The 19,045-nt window shown below is 37.2% G+C and overlaps 1 protein-coding gene across 1 annotated transcript in view; it reads right to left on the reverse strand.

Annotated features, from left to right (window-relative positions):
* Nucleotides 1-19,045, reverse strand: part of Cad87A (cadherin 87A) — a 778,434-nt gene that overhangs the window by 576,753 nt on the left and 182,636 nt on the right. The window contains exon 9 of the mRNA XM_090378948.1: nt 5,157-5,270. Coding sequence (XP_090235074.1) covers nt 5,157-5,270 — 114 coding nt within the window. The remainder of the gene's footprint in view (nt 1-5,156; nt 5,271-19,045) is intronic.

The following is a 19,045-nucleotide window of genomic DNA, read 5'->3' on the forward strand; positions in this document are numbered from 1 at the left end:
ATCGATGGGTCAACTGTTGATGATCCTGCTCAGGTAGCTAACAAGCTCAATGAATATTTTGCATCGACATTCACACATGAGTTATTCAGCGAGGGGAATGCCAGAGGTGTATTCAACTCTGGCAGTAAGTTAGAGAATCGTGTAATAACTGAGAGTAAAGTGGAGGAGAAATTGTTGAAGATAAATACAAGAAAGGCACCTGGGGTGGATGGGATCTATCCAGTTATATTAAAGGAGGCAGCAAAGGAAGTAAGCAAACCCTTAGCCATAATTATGAGAGCTTCCTTGGACTCAGGGGAAGTATCCATGGACTGATGTGCAAATGTGACCCCAATTCACAAATGAGGATCAAAGGGCGACACAAGTAATTATAGACCTGTGAGTTTAACTTCTGTTCCTGGAAAATTTAATGGAGGCTGTTGTTGTTGTTGTTATTTGGTTTTTAGGAGCATTAGCAACTAAGGCCATATTGCTCCATGATATGCGGTGGTCATTCCCTGACCTTTCCGCATCCTCCGTATTTGGTGGTGACGGGCTCGAACCCCGGTCTAATCAAGAAGAGTGTGCTACGCACTGCTGCTCCTGCCCACCTGGCTACGGAGGCGCCTTAATGGAGGCACTGGTTAAAGAAGCACTGCAGGATCATCTAGAGAAGGCTTCAGTTATAGCTCAGACACAGCATGGTTTTGTTAAGGGGAAGACTTGCCTCACCAATTTGATTGGATACTATGATAAAGTCACAAAAGAACTGGATGCAGGGAATAACTTTGATATTATATACTTGGATCTTAGAAAGGCTTTTGATACTGTTGCACATGGAAGACTGCTGCACAAATTGGAGCAGTGTGGCATTGGAGGCAAATTGTTGCTATGGATAAAGGGGTGGTTGAGGGGGAGAAGACAGAGAGTGGTAATCAATGGACATTGTTCATCGGGGACTAATGTTATTAGTGGAGTCCCTCAGGGCTCAGTGTTGGGTCCATTATTGTTTTCTGTATTTATAAATGATATTGATGATGGTATATCCAGCTTAATGTCCAAGTTTGCAGATGATACGAAGGTTGGCAGGGTTGTCAAGGACACTACTGACACTATGCTACTGCAAGGATCTGGAAAGGTTGAGCAGATGGGCTGAGAGGTGGCAAATGAAGTTTAACATTGACAAATGTAAAGTACTACATATGGGAAACAGCAACCCCAAGCAACGTTTCAGCTCTGTGGCTCTACACTGACAGTGGCAGAGAATGAAAGGGACCTGGGGGTGGTTGTGCAGGCAGATATGAAGTTTTCTGAGCAGTGCAGATGGGCTGCAAGAGTAGCTCATGGTGTATTGTCAATGATATATAGGAATTTTTCTAGCAGGGATAAGGAGGTGATTATTCCCTTGTTTAAGGCAATGGTCAGGCCACACCTAGAGTACTGTATACAGGTCTGGAGGCCTTCTTGAAATGAGTTTCAAGAAGGATGTAGAGCTGCTGGAACGAGTACAGAGAAGGGCAACAAGATTAGTGAATGGAACAAACGGGTGCTCTTATGAAGAAAGGCTTAAGTTTTGCAAATTACAGTGTCTGGAGACTAGGCACCAGCGAGGTGATCTGATAGAGGTGTATAAAGCCTTGAATGGTTTGAGCATGCTCAATGCTGATGGGATTCTTCCTCTCGCTCAGAATAATCACCTGAGAGGGCATAAATTCAAATTGAGGAAAGACAGATGTAGGATAGACATGCGGAAATTTGCCTTTAGCCAGCGGGTGGTTTGGTTGGTGGAACAGACTTCCATCCTTTGTCGTGGAAGTTGATAGCCTGAATAAGTTTAAGGCTCAGCTGGACAGATATTTTGAACGAACAGAGGGGTGAAGTGGAAGTGGTTTTTTTTTTTTTTTTTTTGGCTGATGCTGCATAAGCTTGCTTTCTTGCATCAAATGTCTCTACTAATGCTAATGCGGTAGAAGAATGCAGAATTCTGCCTAGCTCCTTACCAGCCGATTCAAAGACACTAAAAAGAGAAAATACTCTCACCTTCCTTGTATCTTGATGATGAAGAAACTTCTTGTTTGTTTGAGAATTTTTGGGAGCACTGGCATCTATGGCCATAATGTGCCATAAATAGGGTAACTAGTAAATTATCAAGTTCAGGGATAGGGTTATCACTACTTCAAGGAGGCAATATACAGTAACTGTTTTTATAAAAAAAAAAAGTGAAATTGTTTGAGACATTTGTTTTATTAACCAAAAGTAAGATAAGTGTGACTTTCTTTATATTTGGAGTAAGGAAGTTCTAATATTTCCTTCCATATTTTGTACATTTGATGAGGATGCCTAATTGTAAGCATTGCATTATGGTGATTACACTGAGAGGCAGCCTCTGCTCTTAACAAATAAGTATAGGTGATATTTGTATAGCAAGCTAATATTACCTCCTGTTGAAGACTTGTTTGAGGGTCTGCTTGATACTTAAAAGGTTAGTGTTATGTTGGCTTTATCAAATCATTTGCTACTGAGGCATGCAATGTTTACTACACAAAACCCAATGGAGGTCAGTCACATTCCACAAATATTTTGTGACCAGTCCCAAAGTATTACTGCTAGGTTCAGCCTAACTGTGTTAAGAGGAATTTCTGTGGATGGATGCAGTGATTTCAGTGTGTTCAAATGAGGAATCTACAATGGTTTCAGGAAAAAGATCAAGTCCTTCATTCCTAACAAGGCATTCCAGAAACGCTTGCTTTTATGCACATGTTCAACAATTCCAATGCAATGTGGACAAAGACAACAAACAATGTCATGATTAACAGACTGGACTCACATGGAACATGTGCATACCAGCCAAAAAAGTGGTTCCTTTATTTGCAGATTTTTAATGCATGAAGAACCACTATTGATAATCAGATCAAAAGTATTACTCCCTGTAGTTTTCTCCCGAACATGCTGATGTAGAAAACAATCATCCAATAAATCCACAAAAGCCTTAGTGTGTGTGACCAACCCACAAATTCCAGTCAATATCCGGGAAATTAAAATTCTCCATTATAAGACTCTCCGATTTACTATCCCTCTCTATTTCCCTGTACAGTTTTTTATTATACTCATTAGAGTCATTAGGCCTATAGCACACTCCTACTCTCAAATTTGATCTCCCAGTGCTTATGTCACACCAAACTGACTGTACACTGCATTTTGTTTTCCAGGCGGCTGCTCATTCCAAAAGAAGCAGTGCAAGAATCACTTTCACCTCTGCCAGTGGCTACTGTTAATCTATTAGACCATGTATCTCTCCAAGCTAGCAGTTTTCTGACCCACCTAACACTGCCTCAATAGCATCAGCAAATATTCTTGCACCCTTTCTATTTAAGTGTATCCCATCCCTGTAGAAGCAGTCTCTCCTGTTCACAAGCACAGACCAGGCTGAGAAAAATTCTACCCTTTGAGCCTTGCACAATCTCTCCAGGGCTGAATTGATCGACAAGGCTCTCATCATATACTCCCTCCTTGGTCACTGTTTAAGATTATGAAGTATACTCTACCTTTACAATAAACAGCACCTTGGTATATTGCTACTTCAATAAATAATATTGCCATTTGACAAATAATTTATTCACCATTAGATAATCTTTCTTACAATCAATTTAAAGATATTTATTAATGAGATCTTCCATTAACATTAGTAAGAGGTGGTAAAAAGCATAATTTTCCCTTTAATTCAACAGATCCCTTGTCCTTCACAATGTACAATTCTATTACACTATTTCTAACATTACATCACTTCCCAACTGATGTAGAGTTATTGTTTACTATTACTACTCTTAGTAGCAGCATATGATGCAAGGTAAAGGCTTAAGTTCTTTGAATTAAGTTAAAAAGGATGCAATATAGTTTGTTTTTTTTCCACTGATTAAAGTAAGTCTGTAAACTGTAAAAATTATCTCTGCACTTTTATATTTTATATGTGGGAATTTAGTTGAGAAACAGAATACAATCACATCTTAATAAGTTTACACCTCTTAGTTAAAAGAAAGCCGATGATAGTATAAACTGGTATTAACCATCTTACAGAATGCCAAAAGGCACTTTGTATAATACTACCCAAATTTCTGACAGATGGTGCCTCCATAGCCGGGTGGTCAGGAGCAGCAGCAGTGCATAGCACACTCTTCTTGATTAGACCGGGGTTCGAGCCCATGACCACCAAATACAGAGGATGTGGAAAGGGTCAGGGAATGACCACCGCATATCTCCGGAGCAATATGGCCTTAGTTGCTAATGCTCCTAAAAACCAAATAACAAACAAACATAACAAACAATCCTGACAGATTTCCCCAATCGGAAAACATATGCAGTTAATCGTACAGTATAACATATGCATTATACTGTACTTATTGCACTTTGATCAGCTGGTGCAATCATTATTTGCCCAGTGCTCTCCTCAGTGTAGACTGAATGGGGAAACGCTGTCGACTTTAGTTGTTGAACCACTGAAAGCATTTGTATGTGACACAGGAATGCACACACTAAGATGGTCCCGTAGCTCTATTATTATTATTATTACACAATCTATTATTAATTTATCTATTATCTATTAATCTATTATTACGCAACAATACAAATAATATTTAACACATTTTCACAGGAAGCCAAGAAAACTGGTAAAAAAAGACCTACGAGTGCAGGGCATTCTTTTACCATGTAGAAATAATAAACTACTACACCATGTTACAGGAGTTTCTCATTCTGCCATTCTAATATCTGAGAGATGATGTCAGATACTAGAATAATTATTACTTTAAACATTATCTTTCCAAACCATAAAATATAATACAAAAATTTGGTTGAAGTAATGTGTGTTAATCTAGAAATAGGAATATTAGTTAAATTATAAGTATATTGCTTCATAGACAAAGCGTCCATAGGTTTTAAATCCAGTTCAAAAAAGTTTTTAAAATTGATCTGTCTACAGTTTTTGTTATAATTTTTAAGCTGGCTAGGGTATGGGAATGGTGTAGCATGATTTTCACACCTGCCTGAGGTCAATCCTGTTGATAAAATATTAATTAAATATTTTAATTAGGTTTGTCTTGTATGATCATTCCCAAAAGAATGGACTTAATTTAAAGAAATCATCATGTATAAAGTATAGTCAACAAAAGTTCTTAACTTACAATTGGATCATCTTCATTTACAATGCCTGTAAGAGAACCAATAAATATTGGTGGTCGATTCTGTACATCTTTTATGGTGATTACAACTGCTGTGCTAGCATTATGCTCTCCATCCTTTTGTGTAAAAAAAATATTCATAAGTTAAAATTATAAATAAATAAATATATATATATATATATATATATATATATATATATATATATATTATATATTTTTATATTTATAATATATTATATATTTATATATATATATATATATATATATAAATATATATATATATATATTTTTCTTTTTATTCTGTGTGTGTGTGTGTACACGTGTATATATATATATATATATACACGTGTACACACACACACACAGAATAAAAAGAAAAATATGCAGAAATATTTTAGTATATATGCCTTCAACCTACAAAATCCTACAAAAGTATTATGAAGCTTTCTAATCTAAGCTTAGCATAATAAAGAACATTTAATATCATATGAATTGGTCCAAAATGTTAATGTAAAATGATGTTAACCAAATGATATTACGCAGAGACTAGCTATACACAGCACAGTCTTTGGGTCTCTCTCTCTCTCTCTCTCTCTCTCTCTCTCTCTCTCTCTCTCTCTCTCTCTCTCTCTCTCTCTCTCTCTCTCTCAGCTTGAACAACCAGATCTCAATTTTCTTAATCTTATTATCTTCAAAACAGATACAAAATTAAGCACAAAAATTTTCAGAAAAAATACACATACCGGAAAATACCTTCATTTCGCTTTGCACCACCCCCTTAGCACAAAAAAAAAAAAGCTGGTTTATTCAACTAAATCCATAATGCCATCAAATTCAGCTCCTCACAAAATGATTTACAAAACGAACTTCAATATCTCACGGAGAAATTCATATCTAGAAACTATCCTCCCCAACTCATTTCTCATACAATTTCTACCATTAAAATTAGAATTAATAACCCATCTAAACATAATAATAAAAAAACAAACACATGCATAATTCTCCCCACCATGGTGAACTTGCAGGACAATTCCACCGTATTTAAAGGTCAAAACATTTCGATCACCTTTTCCGGGTACAATAAACTAGGATTCTTTTTTAATTCCTATAAAGACATACATAAATACCCCACTAGTGACCTCAACAATATTATATATCTTATTAAATGCCAGCCCAACTACGACGCCTGCTACATCGGCAGCACCACCACAAAATTTGGCTCTACTAAAACCACCAACACCCATGCATACTACCACCAAAACAGTTTTAGAACAGGCCAATCCAGCACAGAACTTACAATACATGCTCATACCCCTAGTCGATTCCGCTATCACCATTATTAAACTCAAATCCAGCCACAAAATTCTTCACTATGAAGCACTTAGTATCAAATGGTTCTGGCACCATTCTAACCTCAACATCATAATCATGAAACTTCCCTTCAACATTTCCCCGGCTTGGAACCTCTTGCGGCTAAAGTTCCCACATGTCCAAAAGAGCATCATGGGAAGCACAGACAACCTTTAAAATACAGCACGCATTCACTTCCCGCCTAATTTGTCAACTGAAGATGTTATAATTGATGAAAGTCCTTCGTAATGAATATTGGCTCCGTCATACTATATTATCCATTTTTAAATTTCAATTTTAATTTACTCAATGATTTCTCCCTTCTCTAATGACAACCTAGGATTAGAGATGCGCACTTCTACTTCCTTGGGAGCCGAACGGGCTAGCCGAGTGGGTAAAGTACCTGCCCGGCAACCCAAAGGTCGCGGGTTCGATTCCTGCCTCGGGCTTGGATCAAAGTACTGCAAAAACCTTGGGAGGTGCAATATGGCCACAGAAGCCGATGCGCCAACAACTACCAAATCAAAAAAAAAAAAAAAAAAAAAAAAAAAACTTCCTTGGGCCCATTTTAAAATTCGTTAAATCACCTTTAACACCCCCTTAATTCCTTTACTCTATCTTCTCACTTAAATGATTTAATTACCATTCCTTTTTTAAAAATTATTGCAGATTTATTCAAAGGCGAGTACTGTTTTTTAAGCACTTGCTATTTCATATTTTAGTCTGATTATTTACGGTATCATAAGATTTCTATAATTTTTAGTAATTTCCCATTTATACCTTTAAAACTCAGCATTAAATAATTAAAATTGTTAAATTTTTTGATACTACCTTTATTTTCAACCTATTCATAAAACTATGAAGTATTATTTCTTTATATTAAAAACATGTTTTTAATTATATTTTGGGGAAAAAAAAAAAAAAAAAACATCCTCTGCAGTGCTTTAGACATTTTTATCACCTACTGTATCCAAATAATTTTGAATATTATCTTCTTTATTATACTAATGGACATCAAGTTAAATGTCCATCAAAAAAAACCCAACATTTTTTAACAATTAGATACCAGCCAGACTTTTCCATAATATGAAGCCAGAGAGTGTAACAGGTGGAGGTGTTGCCATAAAACAGAGAGTGTAGGCTTCGGTAACTGTATTCAAGAGATGAACTAATTTTAAATTCATGCTTTTCAACATATGCATTATAGAGAATAGGCTTAACTGGATCCTGCATTTTTATTTTTTGCATGATAATTAACAGAAATTTCTGGAATTTTCAAAATATAAATTAAAGGAAAAAACATTTGCTGAAATGTAATTCCAGAAATGTAGACCAAAGTCGATAAACAGCAAGAAATCTCTGAAACCATGTAAGTTCACAAAGACCTCGCAAGCGCAACTATTGATTAAGGACAAATTTAAAAATGTGTTTTACACTTGTAATATTGATGTACAGATTGATTTTAAAAATTTTAATTAATGCTGCTTATGCACACATGTGTATAATTATACGCAGGGTGGTCCATAAGTAAAGTTTTGAATAACTGTTTTGAATAATTGCTGATGTCAATATCACGGTTGAAAAAATAGCCGTGAATTAGGGTTGAATTTGAAAGTGTCTGCAATTCTGCCCAGACACGATAGGAAGGAGTATATGATGAGAGTTTTGTCAATCAATTTGGCCCTGGAAAGATTGTGCAAGGCTCAAGGGATAAAATTTTTTACAGCCTGGACTGTACTTGTTAACAGGAGAGACTGCTTCTACAGGGATGGGATATACTTAAATAGAAAGGGTGCAAGAATATTTGCTGATGCTATCGAGGCAGTGTTAGGTGGGTCGGAAAACTGCTAGATTGGGGGGATATAAGGAATAATAGATTAACAGTAGCCACTGGCAGAGGTGAAAGTGATTCTTGCACTGCCTCTATTGGAATGAGCCGCAGCCTGGAAAATAAGATGCAGGATATTTCAGAGACTGCTGGGAATCATTGGGGTACAAATAAACACATAGGTTGTGTTAGGGTAGCTAAGAAAAAGAACAGGTGCATGTATACTTGCATGTACACCAATGATAGGAGTTTAGTAAATAAATTTGATGAATTTGAGGTATTGCTCAAAACATCAAAGGCAGATATTGTGGGGATTTCAGAGACGTGGTGTCACACAGATATAAGGAATGCAGAACTGGAATTTGGAGAGTACAATGTCTACAGAAAGGATAGACAGGATAGGAAGGGAGGAGGGGTTATGCTATTAGTTAAGAAACACATAAAATCCAAGGAAGAGAAGCCAGTAGCCATCGCTGGACAGTGCAGTGTCGAGTCAGTTTAGTGTGACATAAGCATTGGGGGATCAAAATTGAGGGCAGGAGTATGCTATAGGCCTAATGACTCTGATGAGTATAATAAGAAACTGTACAGGGAAATAGTGTGGGCCAGTAAATCAGAGAGTCTTATAATGGGGGATTTTAATTTCCCAGATATTGACTGGAATTTGTGGGTTGGTCACATACACTAGCAAGGCTTTTGTGGATTTATTGGATGATTGTTTTCTACACCAGCATGTTCGGGAGGCAACTAGAGGGAGTAATACTCTTGATTTGATTATCAGTAATGATTCTTCATGCATTAAGAATCTGCAGATAAAGGAACCACTAGGTGGCAGTGATCACAGTGTGCTGAAGTGGGATTTACTCAAAGAGGTAACTACCATCAGGGGAAAAGGAAAGGGTTATTGCTTTCGTAAAGGTGACTATGATGGTCTGAGACAGTATTTAAATTCTATACAGTGGGACCAACTGATGATGTTACCAACAGCAAATTCAAAATGGGAAGCATTCTAAGAACTTATCTTGGAAGCTACTAGGCTTTACATACCAACTAAGAAATATTGTTCAAGGTTTAGGCCTAAATGGATGTCAGATGAACTAATGAGACACATGGCAGAGAAGAAAAATGCATGGGATACATATAAATTAACACGTGACACAGAAGCCTATGATAGATATAAGCTGGTCTGTAACCAAGTCACAAAGGAGGTTAGGCAGGAAAAGGCAGATTATAAGAAATCTTTGGCAAAGGATGCAAAGAAAAACAGCAGAGTTCTTTACTTATGTAAACTCTAGAAGGAAGGGGATGAATCAGATTAGTCCACTCGATATTGATGGTTCAACTGTTGATGATCCTGCTCAGGTAGCTAATAAACTAAATGAATATTTTGCATCGACATTCACACATGAGGAGTTATTCAGCGAGGGGAATGCCAGAGGTGTATTCAACTCTGGCAGTAAGCTAGATAATCTTGTAATAACTGAAATTAAAGTGGAGGAGAAATTGTTGAAGATAAAAACGAGAAAGGCACCTGGGGTGGATGGGATCTATCCAGTTATATTAAAGGAGGCAGCAAAGGAAGTAAGCAAATGCTTAACCTTAATTATGAGAGCTTCCTTGGACTCAGGGGAGGTACCGATATTCTGGAGATGTGCAAATGTGACACCAATTCACAAAGGAGGATCAAAGGCTGACACATGTAATTATAGACGTGTGAGTTTAACTTCTATTACAGGAAAATTAATGGAGGCACTGGTTAAAGAAGCACTGCAGGATCATCTAGACAAGACATCAGTTATAGCTTGGACACAGCATGGTTTTGTTAAGGGGAAGTCTTGCCTGACCAATTTGATTGGATACAATGATGCAGTCACAAAAGAACTGGATGCAGGGAATAACTTTGATATTATATACTTGGATCTTAGAAAGGCTTTTGATACTGTTGCAAATGGAAGACTGCTGCACAAATTGGAGCAGTGTGGCATTGGAGGCAAATTGCTGCTATGGATAAAGGGGTGGTTGAGGGGGAGAAGACAGAGTGGTAATCAATTGACACTGCTCATCGTGGACTAATGTTATTAATGGAGTCCCTCGGGGTTCAGTGTTGGGTCCAATATTGTTTTCAGTATTTATAAATAATATTGATGATGGTATATCAAGTTTAATGTCCAAGTTTGCAGATGATACAAAAGTTGGCAGGGTTGGCATTAGCATTAGTAGAGGCATATGATGCAAGAAAGCAAGCTTATGCAGCATCAGCCAAAAAAAAAAAATCACTTCCACTTCACCCCTCCGTTCGCTCGAAATACATGTCCAGCTGAGCCTTAAATTTATTTAGGCTATCAACTTCCACGACAAGGGATGGAAGTCTGTTCCACCAACCAACTACCTGCTGGATAAAGGCAAATTTCTGCACATCTATCCTACATCTGTCTTTCCTCAATTTGAATTTATGCCCTCTCAGCTGATTATTCTGAGCAAGAGGAAGAATCCCATCAGCATTGAGCATGCTCAAACCATTCAAGGCTTTATACACCTCTACCAGATCACCACCTTGCTGGTTTCCAAAGCTCCAGACACTGTAATTTGCAAAACTTAAGCCTTTCTTTATAAGAGCACCAATTTGTTTCATTCACTAGTCTTGTTGCCCTTCTCTGTACTCGTTCCAGCAGCTCTACATCCTTCTTGAAATGAGGCCTCCAGACCTGTATACAGTACTCTAGGTGTGGCCTGACCACTGCCTTATACAAGGGAATAATCACCTCTTTATCCCTGCTAGAAAAATTCCTGTATATCATTGAAAAGACACCATGAGCTACTCTTGCAGCCCGTCTGCACTGCTCAGAAAACTTCATATCTGCCTGCACAACCACCCCCAGGTCCTTTTCATTCTCTACCACTGTCAGTGTAGTACCACAGAGTTGATACGTTGCTCTGGGGTTGCTGTTTCCCATATATAGTACTTTACATTTGTCAATGTTAAACTTCATTTGCCACCTCTCAGCCCATCTGCTCAAACTTTCCAGATCCTGTTGCAGCAGCATAGTGTCAGTAGTGTCCTTGACAACCCTGACAACCTTTGTATCGTCTGCAAACTTGGACATTAAGCTTGATATACCATCATCAATATCATTTATAAATACAGAAAACACTAATGGGCCCAACACTCAACCCTGAGGGACTCCACTAATAACATTAGTCCACAATGAGCAGTGTCCTTTGATTACCACTCTCTGTCTTCTCCCCCTCAACCACCCCTTTATCCATAGCAGCAATTTGCCTCCAATGCCACACTGCTCCAATTTGTGCAGCAGTCTTCCATGTGCAACAGTATCAAAAGCCTTTCTGAGATCCAAGTATATAATATCAAAGTTATTCCCTGCATCCAGTTCTTTTGTGACTGCATCATAGTATCCAATCAAATTGGTCAGGCAAGACTTCCCCTTAACAAAACCATGCTGTGTCCAAGCTATAACTGAAGTCTTGTCTAGAGGATCCTGCAGTGCTTCTTTAACCAGTGGAGTTAATGGAGGATTAATTTTCCTGGAACAGAAGTCACACTCACAGGTCTGTAATTATTTGTGTCAGCCTTTGATCCTCCTTTGTGAATTGGGGTCACATTTCCACATCTCCAGTCTGTGGGTACCTCCCCTGAGTCCAAGGAAGCTCTCATAATTAGGGCTAAGGGTTTGCTTACTTCCTTTGCTGCCTCCTTTAATATAACTGGATAGATCCCATCCACCCCAGGTGCCTTTCTTTATCTTCAACAATTTCTCCCCCACTTTACTGTCAGTTATTACAAGATTCTCAGGCTTACTGTCAGAGTTGAATACACCTCTGGCATTCCCCTCGCTGAATAACTCCTCATGTGTGAATGTCAATGCAAAATATTCATTCAGTTTGTTAGCTACCTGAGCAGGATCATCAACAGTTGACCCATCGATATCAAGTGGACCAATCTGATTCATCCCATTCCTTCTAGAGTTTACATAAGTAAAGAACTCTTTGCTGTTTTTCTTTGCATCCCTTGCCAAAGATTTCTCGTAATCTGCCTTCGCCTACCTAACCTCCTTTGTAACTTGGTTAAGGATCAACTTGTATCTATCATAGGCTTCTGTGTCACGTGTTAATTTATATGTATCCCATGCATTTTTCTTCTCTGTCATATGTCTCATTAGTTCATCTGACATCCATTTATCCCTAAACCTTGAACAATATTTCTGAGTTGATATGTAAAGCCTAGTAGCTTCCAAGATAAGTTCTTTGAATGCTTCCCATTTTGAATTTGCTGTTGGTAACATCATCAGTTGGTCCCACTGTATAGAATTTAAATACTGTCTCAGACCATCGTAGTCACCTTTACGAAAGCAATAACCCTTCCCTTTACCCCTGATGGTAGCTACTTCTTTGAGTAAATCCCACTTCAGTGCACTGTGATCAACCCTGTCATTAACAACCCTGTCAACCTTCGTATCGTCTGCCAATTTGGACATTAAGTCTGATATACTATCATCAATATCATTTATAAATACAGAAAACAACAATGGACCCAACACTGAATCCTGAGGGACTCCACTAATAACATTAGTCCACAAAGAGCAGTGCCCACTGATTACCACTCTCTGTCTTCTCCCACTCAACCATCCCTTTATCCATAGCAGCAATTTGCCTCCAATGCCACACAGCTCCAATTTAGCATTTGGAGGCAAAAATTTAACTTATACAGCAATCAATACATTTTGATGCATTCATTGCATCATGATGATGAAATCTAACTTCATTCGCCACTTAACTAAAAACTTAGCAGTAATCCAATAAAGATTTATAACATGTTGCATTTGAAGTGGTTTGGAAGAGGGAGGCAGAATTACAGGAGCCAATTCAGAAAAACAGTGCCCATGGAATTATTTATAGAAATGGCATGCAGCAGTAACAGAACTTCTTTGAGACAGAGAGCATAGAGACCTTGTAGGAGACAGGTAATTAATTAACCATTAATTTTTAGAACATAAAAACATTGCAGATTCAAAGATTTTCCAATTACAGAGAAAGAGACACACCGACTGGAACTTGTAGGGTGATGATGCATCTAACAGCAGGGCAATTTGAGACTTAAATTGCACCACTATATCCTAGACTAATAATAGCAAGGAAGAAACTGAGGGGTTTTTTTTTTTTGTTGTTGTTTGTTTGTTTTAACAAATTTTGTAATTTTGGATATCTGTTGTTGCAATGGTTCTTCCTTAATTTGAATTTATGCCCCCTCGTGCAAAACTTAATATACATGCACTGTTCAGCCAGTACATGTATATCAAGTATAATGGTATACTAATACATGGAATAAAGTGAACTATGAACTACAAGTTTGTTTAAGAAAACAGAAATAAGTTATGAATTTTAGTACTTTATAGATTCATAAAATGATACAGAACAATACCAGGCTGAGTCTCGGGGGGGGGGGATGCAAACTTATCCTGCATCCAATAGTTTGTCTAGTTCTACCTTGAATTTATTCAAAAATCCCCTTCCACAACAAGACGGAAGCTTGTTCCAGCAAACAACTACCCACTGGATGAAGACAAACTTCCGCACATCTATTCTACAACCGTTCTTGCTCAATTTGAATTTATGCCCCCTTGTGCAAATAATCTGAGCAAGAGAAAAAATCCAATCAGCACTGAGTTTTTCAGGCCAGTCAAAGTCTTAAACATCTAAATCAGATCACCTCTCAGGTGCTTAGTGTCCAGATGCTGCATTCAGTTGGCAGAACTGAAGCCTTTTTTTTGGTAGGAGCACTCGCCCCTTTTTAACCTCAACAATCTTTATGACTTTCTCTGTACCCATTCCAGCACCTCTACATCCTTCCTAAAATGAGGCCTCCAAATCTGTATGCATTACTCAAGATGTGGTCTGACTATTACATTATAGAATGGGATAATCACCACCTTATCTCTGCTAGCAAAATTCCTGTATATCAATGACAAAACTGCACGAACTGTCCTGACACCCTTTCTGTAGTGCTTAGACAACTTCATATAAAACTGTAAAATTATCCTCCCCCCCCCCCATGTGCTTTTCATTCTCCACTATCAAATGTGTGGTACAACAGTGAGTGTAGTACCATACAGTTGATATGTTACTCTGGGATTACTACTACCTGTATACAGCACCTTGCATTTGTCAATGTTGAACTTCAATTGTCATATCTCAGCCCATTCACTAAATTTTTCTAGACCACGTTGCAGCAGCTATACCTTTGTTACTGTCATTAAACACTCTGCGAACATTCACATCATCTGCAAACCTAGACATTAAGTCTGATATACTCTCATAAATATTTAAAATAACTAAATGCACAAGGCATAATACATTAAGAGTTTAATATCTATATAATATCGGTGTGTAGATACACCATAGACAACTCTTAAGAAACTACAAAGTAGTTGTTGTAGGTATCATTTGCTCTTTCTCATATTGTGTTCTGCCTTCACGACGAGTTGCCATGATATTGCACTACCTCGAATAAGTAACGCTTCACTAATAGAGAAGACTATTGTTCCTTATTCTCAGTGAGTACCACCACCCAGACGTGTTTCAAGGCAACTCGTCATGAAGGCAGAGCACAATATGAGAAAGAGCAAATGATGCCTACAACAACAACTACTTTGTAGTTTCTTAAGAGTTGTCTATGGTGTATCTACACACCGATATTATATATCTCATAAATATATACAGAAAACAACAATGGGCCCAGCACCAAACTCTACGGAACTCCACTAATAATATTAATCCACGAAAATCAGTGCCCATTGATAACCACTCACTGTCTTCTCCTACTCAACCATCCTTTTATCCAAGCAGAAATTTTCCATTAATGCTGCTCTCCTCCAATTTGCACAGCAGTCTTTATACTTCAGACACAGCATGGTTCTGTTAAGGGGAAATCTTGTTTCACCAATTTGATTGGATACTACGATGTAGTCACAAAGGAACTGAATGCAAAAAATAATTTTGATATCATATACTTGGAATTCAGGAAAGATACTGTTGCACATAAAAGACTGTTGTGCAAACTGGAACAATGTGACAAGTAGGGCAAGTTGCTGCCATGGATAAAGGGATGGTTAAGTGGAAGGGGAGAGAGAGGGGGGTAATCAATGGACATTGCCCGTCTTGGACTAATGTTATTAGTGGAGTCCCCCGTGGTTTAGTGTTGAGCCCATTGCTGTTTTCTGTATTTATCAATGATATTGATGAAGGCATATCAGGCTAAAGTACAAGTCCGCAGATGGTTAATGACATATTGTAGAGAAATGGAGACTAAGCACCTGTGAGGTGATCTGACTGAGGTGTTTTAAGGCTTTGAATGGAGTGAGCAAGCTTAATGCTGATGGGATTCTTAATCTTGCTCAGACCACACTCATGAGGGGGCACAAATTCAAATTGAGGAAAGATTGTTGCAGAATAGATGGGTAGAAGTTTGCCTTTAGCCAGCTCATCATTGATTGCTGAAACAAACTTTCATCTGTTGTTGTGGAAGTTAATAGCTTAAATAAATTCAAGGAAGAACTAGACAAAGTATTGGAGGGAATGAATAGGTGAAATGGGAGGTGTTTTTTTTTTTTTTTTTCCATTTGCCACTGCTAATGCTAATCTCCAGTCCACAAGGACTTCCCCTTAATCCAAAGATGTTTTCATAATTGTGCCTAAGGGTTTGCTTATCTCCTTTGCTAACTCCCCTAATATAGCTGAATAGATCCTATCCACTGATGCCTTTTTTATGTTTATCGTCATTAATTTCTCACACACTTTCCTCTGAGTTATCACAAAATCATTTATCTCTCTGTTCGAGTTTGATAAACTTATGGCATCCCCCTCCATAAAAAATGCAAAATAGCTTTTCGGTCTATCAGAAACATGAGCAGAATCAACAATGGCTAAGCCATCAACATCAAGTGGACCAATGTGATTCAGCCCCTTCCTTCTACTATTAATATAAGCAAAGAAGTCATTGCTACTTTTCTACATCTGCTTTCATTTGTCTAACCCCCTTTGTGACTTGATTGCAGACTAGTTTACATTTACCATAGGTTTTGTATCACATGATAATTTATATGCATTTTTCTTCTTTGCCACATGTCTCAAGAATTCAACTGACATCCATTTAGGTGTAAGCCTTGAACTGTATTTCTTAGTTTCTATGACCAGCCTAGCTTCTATGATTAAATCCTCAAATGTTTCCCATTTAGAATTTTTGTTGGTAACAATTTTAGTTGGTTGCACTATAGAATTTAAACACTGCCTCAGACCACTGTAGTCTCCTTTACAAAAGGAGACTATCCTTACACTCTTGATGGTAGTTACATCTTTAAGTAAATTCTACATCAATTTGATAGTATGAACCACAGCTGTAATGCTTAATACGTTCTATGTTGATATCAATATTTGATATCTCTTGTAAAATAATAAGAGAAGTTTACCTCAATATAATACGTAGACCACTTCCGTATGATATTCTCCAGAAATTAAAACGAAAAAATCAAAAATCTTACATTATAATAAAAAATAATTAAAAATCAATTGAACACAATTAAAAATCAATATTTTCGTTCCTGTGATCACGACATGTGGTCGAAAAGCGTTATCAGCTTCAGGAAGGAAAATCGTTTTGCAATTTTTTCATTAAATTTCTTTTAATTAAATAATTTAATTTTTAATTGCATTAGATTGATTTTTAATTATTTTTTACTGTAATGTAATATTTTCGATTTTTTCATTTTAATTGCTGGAGAGTATCATACGGAAGTGTTCTACGTATTATACTGAGGTAAACTTCTCTTATTATTTTACAAATTTCACATCAATGCACTGTAATCATTTTCATCTGGTGGTTCTTTTATCTGAGTGCTTAATATCATATACTTTTTTTGTTAGATAATGCCCTTCACATCCTATAGAATGAATAAATATGTTCATTTAAATAATCCTTGGTGTTTATTTTAGTTCTCCTTCAAATTGGTTTGGAAGGAAAATACACCTCCCCCAAAGGACTGTTACATTCTGAGAATAATTTCAATCACACATGCATACACTGAGTGATCACTGAATTATGAGCAACTACCTAATACTATGATGGGCCACTGTTTGCATGGATATCAGCCACTATTCTCCTAGGCATTGATTCCACTAGATATCTCAAAACATCTGTAGGGATCTGCAGCTATGCTGCTTGCAAGGCTTTCACAATGTCAGAATAGATGACAGTTCATACACCTTGCTTCCCATTCCAACACATCCCACAGGTGTTCAAATTGGATTGAGTTCAGACACATTTGGAAGTGAATCAAGATGGGTGATATCTTCACTGCATTCTTCAAACCACTTGTGCACACTGCAGCCTGATGACACACCACATTATCATCTTTGAAGATCTCCTTTCTGTCTAGAAAAAAATGCAACTTTTCAGGATGCACACAGTCTCTTAAGAGCTGCTAGTAGATCTCACAAGTGAAACAATTATCCATACACACAAGGGTCTGTACATTTTTAGTTCTTGCCAGCAAAACATGCCCCATATTAAGCAACCATCATCACCTGCCTGGATAGTGGGCACTGTGCCTATTGATTCATGTTGCTTAAATCACACACAAAAGCATCCAAACCAGCATGTTGTTGAAGAGTGGACTGCCTTTGCATGCATACACTACCACTAACATCCACCTTACATAATCCTTTACAGTTATATCGGTAGGAGGTGGCTTGACCCATTCAACACCATTCTTTGTACACCTCAACCACAATGGGCAGTGAGCAACCAATAATATATGCTGTTTCTGATATAGTGCAAACTCCCATAATCATGCCCTTTTGAAATGCCGTGATATTTTTCTACTTCCCATAACTTTATCACTTCGACTTGCATGACTAGCTGTAAATTACCACTCTCTAGCATACAAAGCTGTTGGGCATTTTATATTGTGAGCTATGAGCATAGTCCATTACTAATGGTATGGTCAAAATTTAGCAATCACTGAACGTATATAGTTCCTAGAAATATGGATGGGGTTAATTACAAATTCAGAATTAATAGCCAAGTCTTCCAAACAAAAAAAAAGATCCACCTGGTTTTTAATCCATTTATCATTGGGAAGAACAATTTTTGGAAATTGTAAATATGCAGAAATCTAGGTAAGATTATAACTTCATAATGGCTGCTACAAATCCACTTCAAATGCTTTGTTCTTTTAATATCATGATAATAGACAGAAGTGACTACAAGTGATTTTCCCTGTGAGTCATAAGTTAGCTGCTAATTCAGCCTGTGCTAATGGCAAACATTTTAGTCACTTAGACATAGCAAAATCAGTGATACATAAGAACAGAGAATTGATAATGATGCACTTAACATTTCTTAAAATTCCTTGCTAATGGTTTCTTTTATGTCTAAAAAATTCATATACAGTAAAATTTCAATTAATACAAGCCCTCTATCCTTTTTTTTTTATGTATCTATTTTATTTTTGCAGAATGAGACTCTTCTTAAACAGGAATTTAATTATATGAACTTCTTATTGCAAACTTCTTTTAGAATGGTTTCACAACTGCCTTGTGCTAATTACATCTTGTCTGCAATTTAGAATTATATAAAGCAAAGCAGAATAGTAAGTGCATGGAAAAGCTATTAAACAATGATAATGTTGTTATTTATTCGATT

The sequence above is a fragment of the Mastigoproctus giganteus genome, chromosome 8, assembly GCF_048544385.1.
Source record: "Mastigoproctus giganteus isolate SK-2022 chromosome 8, ASM4854438v1, whole genome shotgun sequence".
NCBI lineage: Eukaryota > Metazoa > Arthropoda > Arachnida > Uropygi > Thelyphonidae > Mastigoproctus > Mastigoproctus giganteus.